Raw genomic sequence first — 16430 nt, 5'->3', positions numbered from 1 at the left:
CCTAAAAATCATAAAATAATTAAAAAGAGAAATACAAAGCGCAAGTGGGGACGTTTTGACCGTTTTACTCTTCACATTACAGTTCTCAGACAGGTGCCTCAGTTTAAAAACATTTTACGAGCAGATTTATAACGAAAGCTCATTTAAAAAGTAATATTACTGTGAAACAGTGGATAAAACCTGTTGTATGTAAAAACAACAACAACAACTTTACAGGTCCCTTTAAGTGAAATTCAAGTTTTTTTGCTTTACTACCATGTGTGGTGTCATACTAAAATAGGTATCGTGATTTAAAGTCATTTATATAGTTGAGCATTTTTGCTTGGAAGACTCCAAAAGCAGTCTCAAACGAGTGAATTCAGACAACCGGGGTTTCTTGCGTCATACGTAAGCAACCAATCCTATCAACTTCTAGGGCGGGGCTTGCTTGTTGCAGCCGAGTGACGAAGAGATAGTGACGAGGTCTGCATATTTATAGAGTCTATAAGTATAGCGTAATATCATGATATTTATTTTACAAATTACATTTTTTAATACAAGTCCATACAATTTCAGAAAGAATCTGTTTTCGTAGCAAAAGAAAGACCGACTGTGAAGGATTTTGATTTTTAATTATAAGAAATACAATACAGTACCAGGCAATACAATACAATTTGTTTCAGTCAAACACTAAAGAGAAAGTATATTTTAAACCAGTCCTTAAGAGTGGAAATATGTGGAAAAAAAACTCTGCTTGAAAAATTCACTCATAAAATCCGGCTTACGTGGGGCTTTTATTTTGAAGGAATCGTAGAGGCTTCTGGAGGTGTTTGGCTTCGGTTGACAGCTCCACACCGTCTCAGAAACACCGTTAGTCTTAATTTACTAAAACAACAGGGACGACGCTGGACCTCGGGAAAACTGAATCCGCTATTAAGTGCGAGTTTGGTCAAAGCTTGGTCAGGGAGCGAGCTGGACAGCGGGAGGTTCACTGAAGCCGCTGAGGGGCAGCCGTGTGTCTGAAGTAAACTGAAACAGCAGCAGAAGCAAAGCCACCGAACCTGTCAGACTAAAGCGCGATGTCCGGGCGACAGTAAAGTCTTCCCCGGTACACGGAGGGGAAATGTATCACCCTCTGGCAATGTCATTAAACCAACAGGCTCAACGCTTGTGCAGCAGTATGGAAACATAAGGAACTAAAGTTATAGTACCGCCGAAGCGAGCTATCGAGATGGTAGAATACCAGCACAATTCACAGAGCAGCGAAAGTTGCTCAGATGGACCATCGACCCCTTTCCGTCCTCCTCCGCCTGCCAGAGACTGTCTCCGACTGCAGAGAAGCAGCGTCTGCTCCCGCGCCTACTTCGTGGTAGTGATGGTCTTCTTCCACCTGTACATCATAAATATAATAGCCTTGCTGCTGTACGTACACTATAACACAGGAGCCGGGGAGGTTTTGAAGAGCGAGCAGACCCTCCCTGACAGAAGCCCCAGTGTAACGTTAAGTCCCCCGGCCCTCGGAGAAATACACTCTGCTTCTGTGGTCTCCTCAGGACGCGTCTTTCATCTCCCACGCTTGGAGGGTATCCGGGTGAGGATAAGCATTTTTCCATACGCCAGTAAATGCCTGCGTATAGTGTATAGACCTTACAACCTGTAACATATGAATAGAAAAGCATGAAATGGGACACTGGAGGGGCTGGAGGGCCAATGCAAGCTCTAGTTACAGGGGTGCAAAACTCCACAAGCAGTGGGGTGTGGTGGAGTGGATTTGCTTTTTCTGAATGGAAATTCATTCAGTGTTTTTGGTAGTTGGGGTGGTCTCTTTTTGTTCCCAAAGTAAATAATCCAACATCTGGAGCTGACCTTGCTGAAGTTGCCCTGGCTGAATGCAATCATGTTCTGCCAGAAATGTTCCCAAATCTAGTGAAAATCTTTTCCAAATCAAGGGGAAGCAGTTGCTTCAGTTCAGTGGTGAGTTTAAAATATTGGGAAAACATAAAAACGTATTTATTTTCCACATTTTCAATATGCTATATTCAACTAAGCCAGGAAAATAATTGAGTATGTGTATATAACACAATATAAAATGTTTCAATAACACTTATTTTTAATATTTCAATGTACATTAGTTACAGCTGTCAGTTCATTGCACTCAATTTTATAAGTAGTTTACAAACGTCAGTGTAGACAAAGCCAAGGGGTTAATGGTTGATTGTGATGCCATGTATTTATTATTTATTTGTTTCGTTCTTGGCAGATTTTATTTTGTTCATATCTATATCGTGATTATATTGTAATGACCAAATGTAAGAAATATATTGTGATTTAAAATTTGGCCATATCGTCCAGCCCTAAGTTCAGTATAAACTATAATGTGTAGATGTTTTTCTCCATAAAGGATCACTAGTAAATTAATAATAATAAAAATAATCATGTTTAATTTGATCAGGGGAGTTTTTCATGCAAATTTTTGCTACATTCCTTTGCAGGTTCAGATTAAAATAGCAGGAGCAAACACTGGACAGCAAGCATGTCTTGGCTGATCAACTTCATTTGATGTTAACAAACCTGTATTCTGGTCAAACCATTCCTTTAACCAGCACTGACATGTTTATTTTGTTCAAGGGCTAAATGTTTTTTTTCCCCCTCAGGTTGGCCACTTACAAACTGTCTCTCTCATACCGGACCGGTCTCATACATTGAGGACCCTCAGTCTGAAGCCTCTGTTGTTTGGTGAGCTATGTAATGTTATATCTGTTTCATGTTAATACAGTTTAATCCTGTGTTACATTTTGTAATGAAGTAATATGAAGAGACAAGCTACTTTCAAACATGTACTATCAAGCTTTCATTGCAAATATAAAGCTGGCCTTTTTTTTTCTTTTTTATCATTTCCAGTATTTACACACACACACACACACACACACACACACACACACACACACACAGTAGGCCCAGTTCTTAGATGCCATCCATTTCACTGTGGCATAGAAATGTTATATTTTCTACATCTTCATATCTGTTCACATTTTTCCTCTGTCATGTCCTTAGCCTCTCTTTGTCTCTGCCCCCTATCCTCTACAACGATGGCGTTTCCATTTCCTTGTGGCCTGGTTGAGATGCCGTTGGTGTTTGTCCCAGCTGAAAGCCTTATTTACAAGTAGCCTCTCTCCTGTCACTGTGCCAGTGAGAAGGAAAGTTGCTCCCTGGGGATGATGACGGCTCAGGTTGCCCACACAAGTGGCATCTCGCTCCAGCCACAGGGCAAGCCTACCCCTTATCTCCCCACCTAGCAGGGGCCCGTGCTTAAGAACCTCCAGTCGAGAACCGAGGGAGAACTTAGCCAGAGCTGGGCTGCTGGAGTTGGACTGTGCTAAGCGCACTTTAACCACTGAAAGAAAGGGAGAGAGTATAATAAGGGGAACGATTTAGACATTAGGAATGTCAAAAGCCTTTGTCTTTTTTTGTTTGAAATGTATGACTCACCAAAATCACTCTTACAGAACACCTCCAGGAGCTCCTTGGCTGATGTGGTCTCCTCTAACTCACAGTCAGTGCAGCTAGCTTGTGGCACTGCTGAAATGAACATCAGTTAAGAAACAAAAGTCAGTCATTCCCTTTCTATGTCTGATTACCATTATTGGACTGTTGTATATAGAAGGAAGTGTGTTATTGTACTTACCTCTGCGGCTGTTGCTGGTGCTATTTGGCAAGTGCGTCACAGAGGAGATGCACATCAGGTGGTCTTTGGGGAACTGGTCACAGTGCAGGATTCTGGGCCATGGGTAGCCATAACAGTTCATAACGGGAGCACAACTGTCTCGTACAGACTCACATAAACTCCGACATGGAGAAATTATCCTGAAGAAATGGTAGAAAAATTAATATTGAAGGATGAAGGGATGAGCAAATAGAGCAGTTGAGATACCAGAGGGAGTTTATGTGTATCGCAAAGTCTGTTCTTATCTGTTGTGATTTTAATTTAGGTTAGTTCTTCACTCACATTTAAATTGAGGTTACTTGTAGCTATATACTTTTAGAGCAGTTGCTCACAGTAATTGATTTGAGACAGAGAATGTAGTTCAGCGTTATTAATTGCAACGTTACAAGTGAAAACAGGCATGTAAAAAAGCATAAAGTGTGCAGATAGTCTTCCTCCAAATATATTTTCCCATGTTGTATTTCGTTAGTCTGTTGTATATTCTTTTCTTTTTCCCCCTCTTCCTCCCTTAGTCTTGTTGGTCTTTCATTGGCCTTGTAGCTCCAGTGCTGACTTTTCAAACCAAATTTATTTTGCCTTGTTGACTATATCTAAAACTTGTTTAAATTGAATAATTTTATGAACTGTTGCTCTAAGTCTCAATATCCTGGTCTGAGACCTCTCAGAGTATCATAACAGAATACTCAGAGTTACCCTCATAAAGTACCAACTAAGTAAATGGTTTCTCTTACCTCTCGAGGCACACCGGGGCGAACAGTGAGCAGAGGAAGATGCGGGCATGCGGGTGGCACTCGCGAGCAAGCAAGGGCAGCCAGCTTGTGCTCTGCTGGACAGCCTCAGCGGGCGACTCATGTCCCAATAGGTTAGGCATGCGCATGGTGTTGTAGCTGAGTCCCTGACACAGAGCCATGCTGGAAGGTACAGGGATACAACGAGAGGAACCCCGCAGCTCCCAGTGCCCTGCAGGCAATGTCCAAAAGCTCTGGCATAAGAGGAGCAGCAGTAGAAGAATAGGTAAAAAAGGAGTCATCGTCATGTGGGAATAGTCAGCAAATAAGGTTTCTCTCAGCCAGTGGTCCAGAGGAGTATCAGGGCAGGGCAGTGTTAGCTGTATTTATGCATCAGCATTGGATGCCCATTGTGTGAAGGCGGGACTTATGATCTTTGAGATGTGGAAGGTCTGTGTGTGTGTGTGCACTGATTCTTCCACTTCTCTGCCAGAGATGATGAATGGTGGGCTGTCTGTCACTCACTTCACACATTGTTTCCAGTCTTGCCATTTTAGGTTTAAGAAACTTTGTGTATAATTAAATCAAGTATACATGTTCCCCTTTCTCTCTCTCACTTTCTCACACACACACACACACACATGTAAACATATATAAATAATATTATATTATATGTATAAAAAGATAAAAATATGAAAAGTCGAGTACAGCACTAGGCCAGAGGGCCAGAATTGTGGGATAGTGGAAGGGCTGTATCTTTGTGAGTCTGCTTTTACTACTTTTTTTACTTTTTTTGAGATTTTAAGCTGTTCTTCACCTGCTGGGAGAAAAACGCTGTTTCTTTCCCAGAAGTAGCCCACACTTCCTCTCCTTTAGCTTCCCAGGAGGAAGCCCCTCATCCAGTGAGGAAGCAAAGAGGAACCATGTCACCCCATGTATGTTTAGGCCAGCCATGCGGAAGTGTGTGTGTGTGTGTGTACAGTGCTGTAGAAATTGCACTGAAACACATCAATGGCTGTGGAAACTGAAACTCAATTGTTCATGAGCAATTTGACACTGCCCACTTTTTCTATTCTAGAGAGACAATGGGCCTCACCGGAACCCATTAATACCCCAGTCTCATTAACACAGTTAATGGCAGTACCACAAACAGTCCCAAAAGTGGGGTGGGGAAAGGGAGGGGGGAGTTCATTATTCCCATATCCAAAATCACTTGAATGGTCTCAGTTCACACTCTTATCTTTTGCTGCTTGTGTGTATTAGTAAGGATTAGTCTGATAAGACAGACATGAAATACAGCTCAGCTTATACATCCTACCTTTATTGAGGAGATCAAAGTATTTGTCAATTTATAACAACGTGAACAACAATAACTAGATTTTTAACAAAAAAAAAACCCTTTGTGTATATGTATATATTTAACTTTACTCTATGAAGATGTGTGATATAGCCATACCAGTAATGACAGTTACTCTGTCTCTGAAAATTAGGCTAGCTATCCTTTTATATAAAATTAATTTCAATGCGCTAATTTAATTTAAAATAAGCTCAGATTTTCTGTGCCAATTCTCTTTATTTAAATTCTTGAGCGGAATCTAATTTAGGAATTGATTACATTAACACCCATTTGTATGGGGATGCATAAGGGAGGGGGTGTGTAGATTAACCCTCCAGAGTGTGAATGTGATCCTTTAATCTTAGTGTCCTCTATCGTGCTAATGTAATTGTTCAGACCATAATACATCAGCAACATCATTGTATCTCTTTTTTTCTTTAGGATAATTAACATGCTCACTGATAACAAATGTGTGTTTAATAAAGTTATGCAGTGAAGGAGTTCAAATAGGGATAATTGTGTTGTTTTACTTATTTTTAGTGGTCAGATTAGTTCTGTTTGGACTAGTTTTTAGGACAGATTAATTTTCATACCTTTCTTTTATTTTGTTCTGTGATTTAGAGATTCCAGGGTTTCTGAGCCTGGAGGAGTGTGGGGTGGTAATGCAGCTGGCACAGTTAAAGGGTCTAACTGCCAGCCCACAGCCAGCTCCCCTGGACAGTCAGGAGGAACAACTGACCCAGGATGAGCTCTTCAGTCTGCTGGACCTCAACCAGGATGGTTTCTTGCAAAGAGAAGAGGTCAGCCTCATGCAGCTTCTAATAAACAAATGTTGATATGAGCTTTAGTTCAGAACTCTTAAATTTTTCAAAATAATTGCACTATTCGGTTTATTTAAACGTGTATATTATGTTTAAATTTATTTATACATATATCTAGCAATGTTCATGCCCAGGGGGTCACCATTTTATAATGTCATTTCACGTTTTGGCCACTAACAAAGGCTGTGGTCTAAGTAGCCACTTGTCTTGGAGATATTTTTTTCAGTTTTAACAAATCACTTCATTTCTAAACAAAGCTTAATTTCCATACATTAATTTTGCACAGCCAGTCAACTGGAGCACCCAGAGAAAACCCACGCAGACACTGGGAGAACAAACTTCCTCACAGACAGTGCCAAGAGGCAAGGTTTGAACCCAGGGACCTGGAGTTACGTGGCAGTGACACTACTGGCTACACCACTGTACTGCTCCTTATGAATGTTTGGCAATTGTGAATACAACATATATAATATGGTAAACAAATCATCAAACAAATATCAAAACCCAGTTCCTGAGAAGTTGGGACATTGTGTAATATTTAACCTGAATCTGTGATTTCTGAATTCTCTTGAACCATTATTTAACCAGTGTTTTCTGATTTTGTAAATACAGTATAAACAAATACTGAATTTGATGATTGCAACACAAGTAAAAAATGAAATGAAATTACAGGGGTACAGGGGTAAAATAAGAGTGAACAATATATACAGTATTCAAGTTACATCATTTTAAAAGATTACATAATTGAATTCCACTTATTATATTAAAAATACATATGTACAATCCTGAAAAATCTTAATAAACAAAAGTACAGGCTTGGAATTACTTCGGAAACCATTGTCACATAATAACAGTACACCACTGCAACCTGAAATTCTAGTACAAAACAAGACAGGGATACATCAATTATATGCATAATTGTTGCCAAGTTCTCTGGCACATGCTCATGTCTTATGGACCAGCAGACAAACCAGTGCTGTGGTTGGATTAGTCCATGTTTCAGCTTGTTTTTTGGGAAGCATGTACATTGAGTTCTCCTCGCTAAAGACAAAAAGAAAAACACCCAGACTGTTATCAGTGAAAGGTGCAAAAGTCAATATGAATCATAGCATTGGGTGCATCAGTTTTACACCTATAATTAAGTCTGATGTTGATGGTGCTATTCTTTTAGTTTCGTTTTGTTTGTTCACAGATCTTGAGTTTGTCACTCTCCAATGATGGATCCTGGCTGAGCTCGTATGACCTGCGAGAAATACACATGGGTCTTGAAAGAAACCCTGCCGGTAAATGGAACGAATATGCGTGTGTGTGTGTGTATGATTGTGTTTGTGTGTGCACGCAAGTGTGTGAGTTAGTGTTGAGTCCAAAGCATTCAGCATCCCCCCCCCCCAATTTCCGGATAGATCCTATCATCACTCATTAAAATCTCATTATTATGAGCGGTTACCCTGGAACCCCCCAACCTGCAAAAACATCCGCTCCACCCCTATCCCCCAAACATACACACACAAAGGTACTGTCCTTCTTCTGTTTTCTGGCCAGTGTCCTGCTGTGTTTCGGTTCCGGAGGGGAAAGAGTGAACACATTCAATGACCCAGAACAAAGAAAGAGAGAGATTGTATTGTTACTCTCTGTTCATTTAATGCCATCTTTGCTGCTATTACTCTACTATTATGCTTTTAAATGATCTAGAATACTTTTTTTTCGACTGTGTTTAAAGCAGCCATAACAATGAAGGTACTTTTACAGATATGTTATTGTTTAATTTATTTATTTTAACATGTGGAAAAGGAAATTAGAAAATGTGCAGATGAATTTGGAGTGAAGAACAGGCATAAATCAAATGTAACATTCTAGTTCAGTCCTGAAGGACAAGTACACACAATGTCTTGTTTTTATTACGTTTGTAAATGTGTGAATTTCCTTGTTACTCACATGGAATTTCTGTTAACAAAATGTAAAACTACTATTACAAAAACAAACAATAATCTTTTTGCTGTGAACAATGTCAGTTTATCACAGCAGGTAATAATTGATATAATAAAACAACCCAATCTCAAAGACCACCTAAAAGTGAACAAGTGGTAATTACAAATTTCTCTTCTGTTCTCACCAGTAGAGTGGGGGAAATCACCAGACTGTCCTTGAATTGTGGCCTTTCTAGACCAGAGTTGAATAAACCAAGATATGTGTTTGTGTGTGTAGGTGTGCTGTCTTTACAGGAATTTAGGCAGGTGAGTGGCAATATGTTTCGACATGGTGGTGTTGGGCAGGGATTGTATGGACAGAATCAGGTTAGGCAGAAGAGCACACAGACACGGTTGTTCCTGGGAGAGGGCACCCATCACCTACTGAAGAGCATCAGAAACAGGTATTGCCTGTTTATATGTATAAACTCACTCTTATGAACACACACTTTCACTATGTGTTTTTTTTAAAGTTAGGAAATTCATATTCATTAGCTTTTGAATTTACTTTTTTACAATTTCAATGTCAACAAATGATCAACAAATGATCTCTCTCTGATCCAAGGGTGACTCGATTAACCAGACTGCCGTCTTCCTTGGTTGACCTCAGCGAGCCACTGGAAGTTGTCCGCTATGAGCAAGGTGGATACAGTCATGCTCACCATGACAGCAGTCCCTCCCATCCAGACAGCTGCTGTGCACATACACACCTGGCTGCAAACAGTTCTGCCCCCAACCAGATGTCATGCAGGTATGTAACTATATTTATTTGCATCTATATTATACATCTTAATATTGGAACACTAGACTGCTCACAGTCTTCCCTAAATTGTATCTAATTTTCTCTCCAGTGTTAGTCTTTACCAATTTCCACCTACTATGTGTCTACCTTAACACATGATGTTCCCAACCAGGAAGGGTGAGGCCTAGCCTATGTTTTCCTTGTGATGCAAGTAGCTTTTTGTCGCGACTCTTTGTGAACTGCCACTCATAAAGAAGACAGCTGATCTTGCTTGAAGGAAAGCACTAACCACTTATGTGTATGTGACGTAACAGAACTAACTGAATCAACAAGAAGAAAGGAGCTGTGCTTATCATTTCCTTCTGTGTCTCTAACAGTTCAGTTTTGTGTAGAAGCAAAAACAGAGCAGTTAGAATGATTTGGGTGTTTGAATAAACTATAGCACAGCTTTGAAACTAGCTGTACTAGTTTAGCTACGCTAGCTATACATCTGCAAGCATTTTTACATCTAACTAATAACAACAGACAATTATTGTGTGGCTAATCCTCATGGGTTTGTAGTAGACATGTTATAGTTACTACATATTTAACAGGATCACAATAATGGGAACTGAATACAATTATTTAATATGACCCTCATTTTTCCATATTTGTTAGCTTTCAGAGTCACATGTTTACAAATTTATTTGTGCTGGAGTTGTGCCAATATTCTCTCATAGGTCTAATAGGTCTTTGTGGTTCTTACTGCATACAGAAAGGGTGCTTAAAAAACTGCATTTCATTGTCCTATTTCTATATTTAAAATGTATGCTCAATGTATTTCCTAAGCTAATATTTTATGCCTCTCAGCAGCAGTTCTAACACACTAACAGCTTTTTAAGTCTGATTCAAGTTAATGTCTGTGAGTTACAATGAGTTACTGGCTGTGTGATCCAATATGTGGGCGTTTGCTGTTGATAGATACGTGACTGTGATGCTGTTTCTGAATTTGGTGGATGGAGGCGGGGAGCAGAGCTTCCCTGTTGCTGACAACAGGACTTATGAGGAGGAGGTGAGCCACGTCCACGCTCTGTTTCCATAGCAATACAAGGAAGTGAGCTCTGTTGTCACAGCAACCAGAGAAAGGGCCAAGAAGATGATGCCTACGTTGTGTCTTTGACATTGCCCCTGAATTTCACATGTCCGGTTTAATGTGTCTCGGGCTCCATTATCTCTCTAATGAGCGTAGAACCATTTGCCATTCACCAGTATATGAGATCGGGGTTCATCATGGGTTCATCTAAATATTCTGTAGACTTGGACTCTGCGATACATTATATATTTTTACTGTAATCACTATGAGTTTCTGCAACACTTAATACATTTTATTTATTAAATGGATCAAATAACCTCAATTGTTCAGTACCGAAATGACCAGAAATTTGATTCACAACATATACTGAACTTCAAAGGTGTTTTCCTGCATAGAGAGTGAATAATGTATGCATTCCAAATGGGTTTAACATTAATTTACCCTAAAATACAGTACCTTATATAAGCTTCTAATGTCTTGTGTGAAAAATAACATATTCACACTGTAAAATAGTTGTTCTTGGGAGAATATATATTTCCAAGAACCTTAAAATGCATGTTGTTTTAAATTCAGAGTTAGTCTTATATGGTGTTTTTATATTTCTGTATTTGTCTACTATTGACTTAACGGAGAGTTTGGATGCTATTTAAATTTTTTTTAATGGTATTTTCTCTTGACATCAAAATATTCGACAATTAAAAATGACATTTAATTTCTGTATTGTGCAGCCCTACTGCAGGCAATGTGTGTATAATTTTACGGCATATGTATGAATCTTTATACTGTTCTTTGACGTGTTTTTAATGCAAAGTGCTGTGTGAACCATTATCATTTTTATGTTTACTTAATATTACTGCCTACTATACAAGAGCTACCCTTCTGCTGATTTCAGTTTTTGCCTTTATGCAATGATTCTTGCTCCAATTGCAGGCGTAACACATTTCAGGAGTCTTTAAATAGCTGGATAAGCTGTAAAAGATTAGGTTTAGAAATAAAGCTTGCATGTGGGTAACTTGCTAGGAACGAGGTTAGAACAGGGTTAGAGATTCCTAGCTCAGATTAACAGAATACGATTCAAAAATAACTTAATAAATAATTGGAACCTTTCAAACTATTGACATAGTCATCAAATTCAAGGCATTTGATAAATGTATTTGTTGCTCTGTTTTGTATTGTTGTTAAAGTGTGTGTGTGTGTGTGTTTCAGGCCTTAGGTGACCTTTCTCAGCAGTACTGTGCCAAAGGCAATCTGAAGATTAAGCCTGTAGCAGGAACAGCTCTGCTGTGGTATAACCACCTCTCAGATGGCAATGGTTACTATCACTTTATAAATTATTAATTTTTCTTCTCATTGTATGTTCATTTTTTGCTTTTTTTCTGTTACAATACATGTTCCTAGTGATGGAAGGCTTCTTTGCCAGACCTGGGGGAGGGTTTCAAGCTGTTGTTTTCAAAGGCAGATAAATGATGGTTGTTATACATGAGTGATAAGGCCTTTACACACTGAATTCATGACATTAACTAAGCAAAGATTGTCTTAGTTGTTAGTCCCACTACTTTTTCTAGGTTATAATAGCAGTTAAACTCCGTGCTTCTATATATCAGAACGATAGTATCTTTGACATGTGACAGATAGACATGCAAAAAAACAAAAAAAACAAATGGAACTACCTAGAAAAAGGGCTTCACATTTTTTCCACCTTCAGATAGATGCAATGTGGACAACCTCCTGCATCCCACTCCAGAAACTCTGTTTCAACAAGATTCAACTTCTTTCTTGCCATTACCACAGTATAACTTTTGTGATTTTGTTAATGGCAGATTGAATCTGTAGAGCAGGAAGAAAATAAAAGCTTGTTTGATGTGCCAGGATTGCTAATAGTTACATGTACTACATATAGTCTGTGTTTTAAAGGATTTTAACAACTTTAACATAAAACATAAATATATCACGGCAAGATAAAGTGCATTGGCAAATTATTGGCAGTTCTTATATGCCTTTAGAAAACTTCATGACCCCTTGGAGTCAAATTTAACTGAATACATAAAAATGCCATTCTTTAATTTCTTTGAAGAATAATAAAATGTTCATAGTAATTTCTAATTATATTATAATATATAATTAGTTATAATTATACAAGCTTTTTGTGCTTCGGCAGCAATAGTATTTGTGTGATCTTCTTTTACTTAATCCAGAATATGGTTGTATAATATGAAGTAAGCATGTGAATAATCATCACCTGTGTATTTTTTTAGGCTGGGTAGGAGAATTGGACGAGTTCTCTCTTCATGGAGACTGTATGGTCACACGAGGCTCCAAGTGGATAGGCAGCGTATGGATAAATGTTGACCCTGACCAAGAACGTCAGGAGCGCTACCAGCGTCTGGTCTCTGGGCAACATTTCAGGTTGGAGGAAAAGGGGACAGAGCACAATGAACTCCACCAGGATTTATGAGCGTTAAATTTTTTTAACCAAGGCTACTGTTTTTGTACTAATCTAAGACCAAAAATTCACATTTATACCATTATGGTCTCAGGTCATCAGCAGTGGCCATCTCAGCCAATAGAACATTTTATATTTGCACTGCTGCTTAGTGGTGCTGAAATGTCACATATCATTAAAACCATAGGTATAAATGATTAAAGTCTTGACTGAAAAAACCTACTCTAAGTACTGAATATACATTAAAAATATTTAAACACTACTGAGGATAAGTATTTAATTTAAATGCACTTATTAAATAAATTATTTATAGAATAGCAAGTGGTTATTTGTTCAATGCAGTTTATTTATTCACATTTATTTATTGATTGAGTTATATTTATTTATTCACACATGTTTATCTATTTATATATATTTATATATTATGTACATGATGTTCTTTCTCAGTTGTATTTATTGCAGCAGACAAAGTTTGTCTGTATTTGAGTTCCAGTTTTGTCACATTTAATGTTTTAAATAGTAAATAAATGCAAACAATTCGTCTGGTCTTAAGTGTCTTATGTTTCCAGGGTTATCACAGGGTTAAATACAGCCTTACACTTAAATCTCACATTTCACGCCCTCCTCAAGCATCTGAGCCAGTCTCCACAAGATGGCACCAAAGCTGAAAGGAAGGTTTGCCATTTGAATTTAGAAAGGGAATGATAATTTTAATTAACTCTTAATTAATCTTACAGAAAGAGTATGAATCACTCTTCACTGTTCCTGAAGACCTAAATGGCCTTCTACTTGTCTGTTAAGGCCAAGTCAAGACAAGACGAGACAACTTTTATTTATATAGCACATTTAGAAGACAGCAAGTGTCGACCAAAGGGCTTCACAATAAAAGGAAAATCAAAGGAATGTTAAAACAACAGGCATCTAGTTGTATCTATTATAAATAGCACATTCTGTAAAAATGGAATATTATATATATATATATATATATATATATATATATATGTATGTATGATATAATGAAGATATGGTTCAATGACATGATGTGTGTGTATATATATATATATAAATTCATGTCATTCATTCATTATCTGTAAGCACTTATCCAGTTCAGGGTCGCGGTGGGTCCGGAGCCTACCTGGGCTATCATTGGGCGCAAGGCGGGTAAACACACTGGAGGGGGCGCCAGTCCTTCACAGGGCAACACACACACACACACACTCACTCACACGCCAATCCACCTACCAACGTGTGTTTTTGGACTGTGGGAGAAAACCGGAGCACCCGGAGGAAACCCACGCAGACCCAGGGAGAACACACCAACTCCTCAAAGACAGTCACCCAGAGCGGGGATCCAGGTCCCTGGAGCTGTGTGACTGTGACACTACCTGCTGCGCCACCGTGCCGCCCCATAAAGTACCCCTAAAATTATGATTTACACAAATTCAGGCGGAATCTTTTTATGAATAGCTTTTTTTCTTTATTACTAAATAACATAGGAACATCCTGAGAACTAACTGAAGGTCTGTGAATTTACAAAAATGTGCAAAGTGTTAACACCACCATTTCAGAAATCCTGCCCTTTACCCTATTTTAGGAATTTAGGACTAAGTCCTTCTGTGCTTGAAAGAAACTGAGCAAGTGAGATTAACTTCAGTCAACGATCAAATGTTCCATTCCACTTTAAGTCATACAGCTGTAATAATCTGAATTGTTATTTAAATTTTCCAAAGAAGCTTAAGTGGGTATAATTTCAAGGCTGAAGTGTGTTTGTAATTTGGTCCTGTCATTGAAGGACTGTGATTTCACGTTTACGTTTTACAGTTCACTACAGTGTTATGCCAAGAGTACAAGAGGACATAATTACCTTCATTATTTTTGAGTGCACAGGATGTCCTATAATCCTGTATGATGCCAGCCAATATGCCTTTTACTTAAAATATTGGACAGATGGATCTGTCCTCCAAGCTTGTAGAGCTGTATGTGATATTGCTTTGGCAGCTGCTCCAAATGATAAATAGACTGACTTCACCAGTCAGAGAAACCGGTCTCCAGTTTTTGTAAAGATTGGTGGAGTAGGGATAATGCAGCAGGGTTGTTTCTAGGGATTGGCCTAGGTCCCTTATTTTAAGTGACAGAAAATCGGAACTAGCTTTAGCATGACGAGACATTTTGAATATTTTATATGGGTGAGTTAGGGTGGAAGAACCTTTGGCATGAACTAGAACGGAGATTGCATCTCATCCAAAGTCATTGTTTAATCTCACAAATGCTCTTCTGGATGAATGGGCAAACATACCAACAAACTCACTCAAAAATCTTGTAGAAAGCCTCTATTTGTGTAGAATAAAAGGTCTTGAAAAGATATTGCTCTAAAAAGCTCTAAAAAGATATTGCTGTGGATTTTTTTTTTTTGCATTTGGCAGACGCTTTTATCCAAAGCGACTTACAAAAGAGGATCTAACATTCAAACTACAGCACAATTTATACAAAATACCTTACATTAAGTGCAATATGCCAGGAAGTAATAAGTGCATTAAAGAAAGACTTTCAGTGCAAGAGATACTCTCGGAAGAGCTGGGTTTTCAATGATTTCTTGAATGTAGAGAGGGTTTCTGTTGCTCTGATAGTGCTTGGAAGCTCGTTCCACCAGCGTGGTACCAGAGATGAGAATAGCCTCGACTGACCTGTACGGGGGGTTGGTCGTGTTAGTTGGCGCTACTTTGAGGAACGGAGAGGGTGGGCGCTAACGTATGGTTTTAAGAGTCTGCTGAGGTAGATGGGAGCAGAGCCAGTGAATACTCTGAAGGCCATCATTAGTGATTTAAATTTGATGCGAGCAGCTAAGGGTAGCCAATGCAGCTCAACTAATAGGGGTGTGACATGTGCTCTTTTAGGCTGGTTGAAGACCAGGCGTGCTGCAGCATTCTGGATCATCTGTAGCAGTCTCACAGCACAGGCTGGAAGACCTGTCAGGAGGGTGTTGCAATAGTCTAGACGGGAGATTACTAACGTCTGAACGAGGAGCTGTGTTGTATGTTGAGTTAGGTATGGCCTAATCTTCCTTATGTTGAATAGGGAGAAGCGGCACGATTGAGCGTGATTGTGGTAACGTGATCTGCGAAGGTCAGCTGGTCATCAACCATGACACCCAGGTTTCTTACAACCTTGGTGGGAGACACTGATAGGGACTCTAGCTTGATGCTGATGTTGTGGAGAATAGCTTGCTTGGCTGAGAAGACCAGCAGTTCAGCAGTTCATAAATTCAATTGGAGGTGATGTTCCTTCATCCATGTAGATATGTCAGAGAGACAGTCAGAGATTCGAGTTGCCACTCAAGTGTCACCTGGAGGAAAGGATAAATAGAGCTGTGTGTCATCTGCATAGCAGTGATGGGAGAAGCCGTGTGAATGTATAATTGGGCCTAGAGAGGTGGTGTACAAGGCAAAGAGGAGGGGACCCAGCACTGAGCCTTGGGGCACACCTGTGGTGAGGTGGTGTCGCCATGTGGCCACGCAAGGTTGTGGATTTGTGGCATAATGAATTTAAAAGAACACAATGAAACATATTTACCTTAAAATTAAAGCTTCAGGCTAATTGTGATGTTACACAGGTCTGTAA

General features: G+C 39.1%; 2 protein-coding genes across 2 annotated transcripts; one reads left to right on the top strand and one right to left on the bottom strand.

Moving 5' to 3' along the window:
* Positions 1-811: 811 nt before the first annotated feature.
* p4htma (prolyl 4-hydroxylase, transmembrane a) lies at positions 812-13199 on the top strand. Its single transcript, XM_066671712.1, has 9 exons — positions 812-1570; positions 2634-2715; positions 6389-6567; positions 7781-7871; positions 8794-8959; positions 9121-9306; positions 10258-10348; positions 11576-11681; positions 12625-13199. Exons 1-9 carry the CDS (start codon positions 1211-1213, stop codon positions 12822-12824), a joined length of 1461 nt encoding a protein of 486 aa, XP_066527809.1. The 5' UTR covers positions 812-1210; the 3' UTR covers positions 12825-13199.
* On the bottom strand, positions 3054-4733 carry LOC136696072 (secreted frizzled-related protein 5). Its single transcript, XM_066670177.1, has 4 exons — positions 4435-4733; positions 3665-3843; positions 3469-3558; positions 3054-3373 (listed from the first exon to the last, which is right to left on the bottom strand). The coding sequence occupies exons 1-4, from the start codon at positions 4731-4733 to the stop codon at positions 3054-3056; spliced, it is 888 nt and encodes a 295-aa protein (XP_066526274.1).
* Positions 13200-16430: the final 3231 nt, after the last annotated feature.

The sequence above is a fragment of the Hoplias malabaricus genome, chromosome 5 (genome assembly GCF_029633855.1).
Source record: "Hoplias malabaricus isolate fHopMal1 chromosome 5, fHopMal1.hap1, whole genome shotgun sequence".
In the NCBI taxonomy this organism is placed as follows: domain Eukaryota; kingdom Metazoa; phylum Chordata; class Actinopteri; order Characiformes; family Erythrinidae; genus Hoplias; species Hoplias malabaricus.
Note: the sequence above shows the minus strand (reverse complement) of the source record. Positions and strands in the feature narration are given on the sequence as shown.

What these genes read in the sequence shown, in the direction of transcription:
- p4htma (XM_066671712.1), top strand. Translation starts at nt 1,211, where the DNA reads ATGGTAGAATACCAGCACAATTCACAGAGCAGCGAAAGTTGCTCAGAT. An exon ending in TCTTGAAAGAAACCCTGCCG is followed by an intron (nt 7,872 to 8,793) that starts GTAAATGGAACG and finishes TTGTGTGTGTAG; the next exon opens with GTGTGCTGTCTTTACAGGAA. An exon ending in CTGAAGAGCATCAGAAACAG is followed by an intron (nt 8,960 to 9,120) that starts GTATTGCCTGTT and finishes CTCTGATCCAAG; the next exon opens with GGTGACTCGATTAACCAGAC.
- LOC136696072 (XM_066670177.1), bottom strand. Translation starts at nt 4,733, where the DNA reads ATGACTCCTTTTTTACCTATTCTTCTACTGCTGCTCCTCTTATGCCAG. An exon ending in GCCCCGGTGTGCCTCGAGAG is followed by an intron (nt 3,844 to 4,434) that starts GTAAGAGAAACC and finishes CCATTTCTTCAG; the next exon opens with GATAATTTCTCCATGTCGGA. An exon ending in GTTCTGTAAGAGTGATTTTG is followed by an intron (nt 3,374 to 3,468) that starts GTGAGTCATACA and finishes CCTTTCTTTCAG; the next exon opens with TGGTTAAAGTGCGCTTAGCA.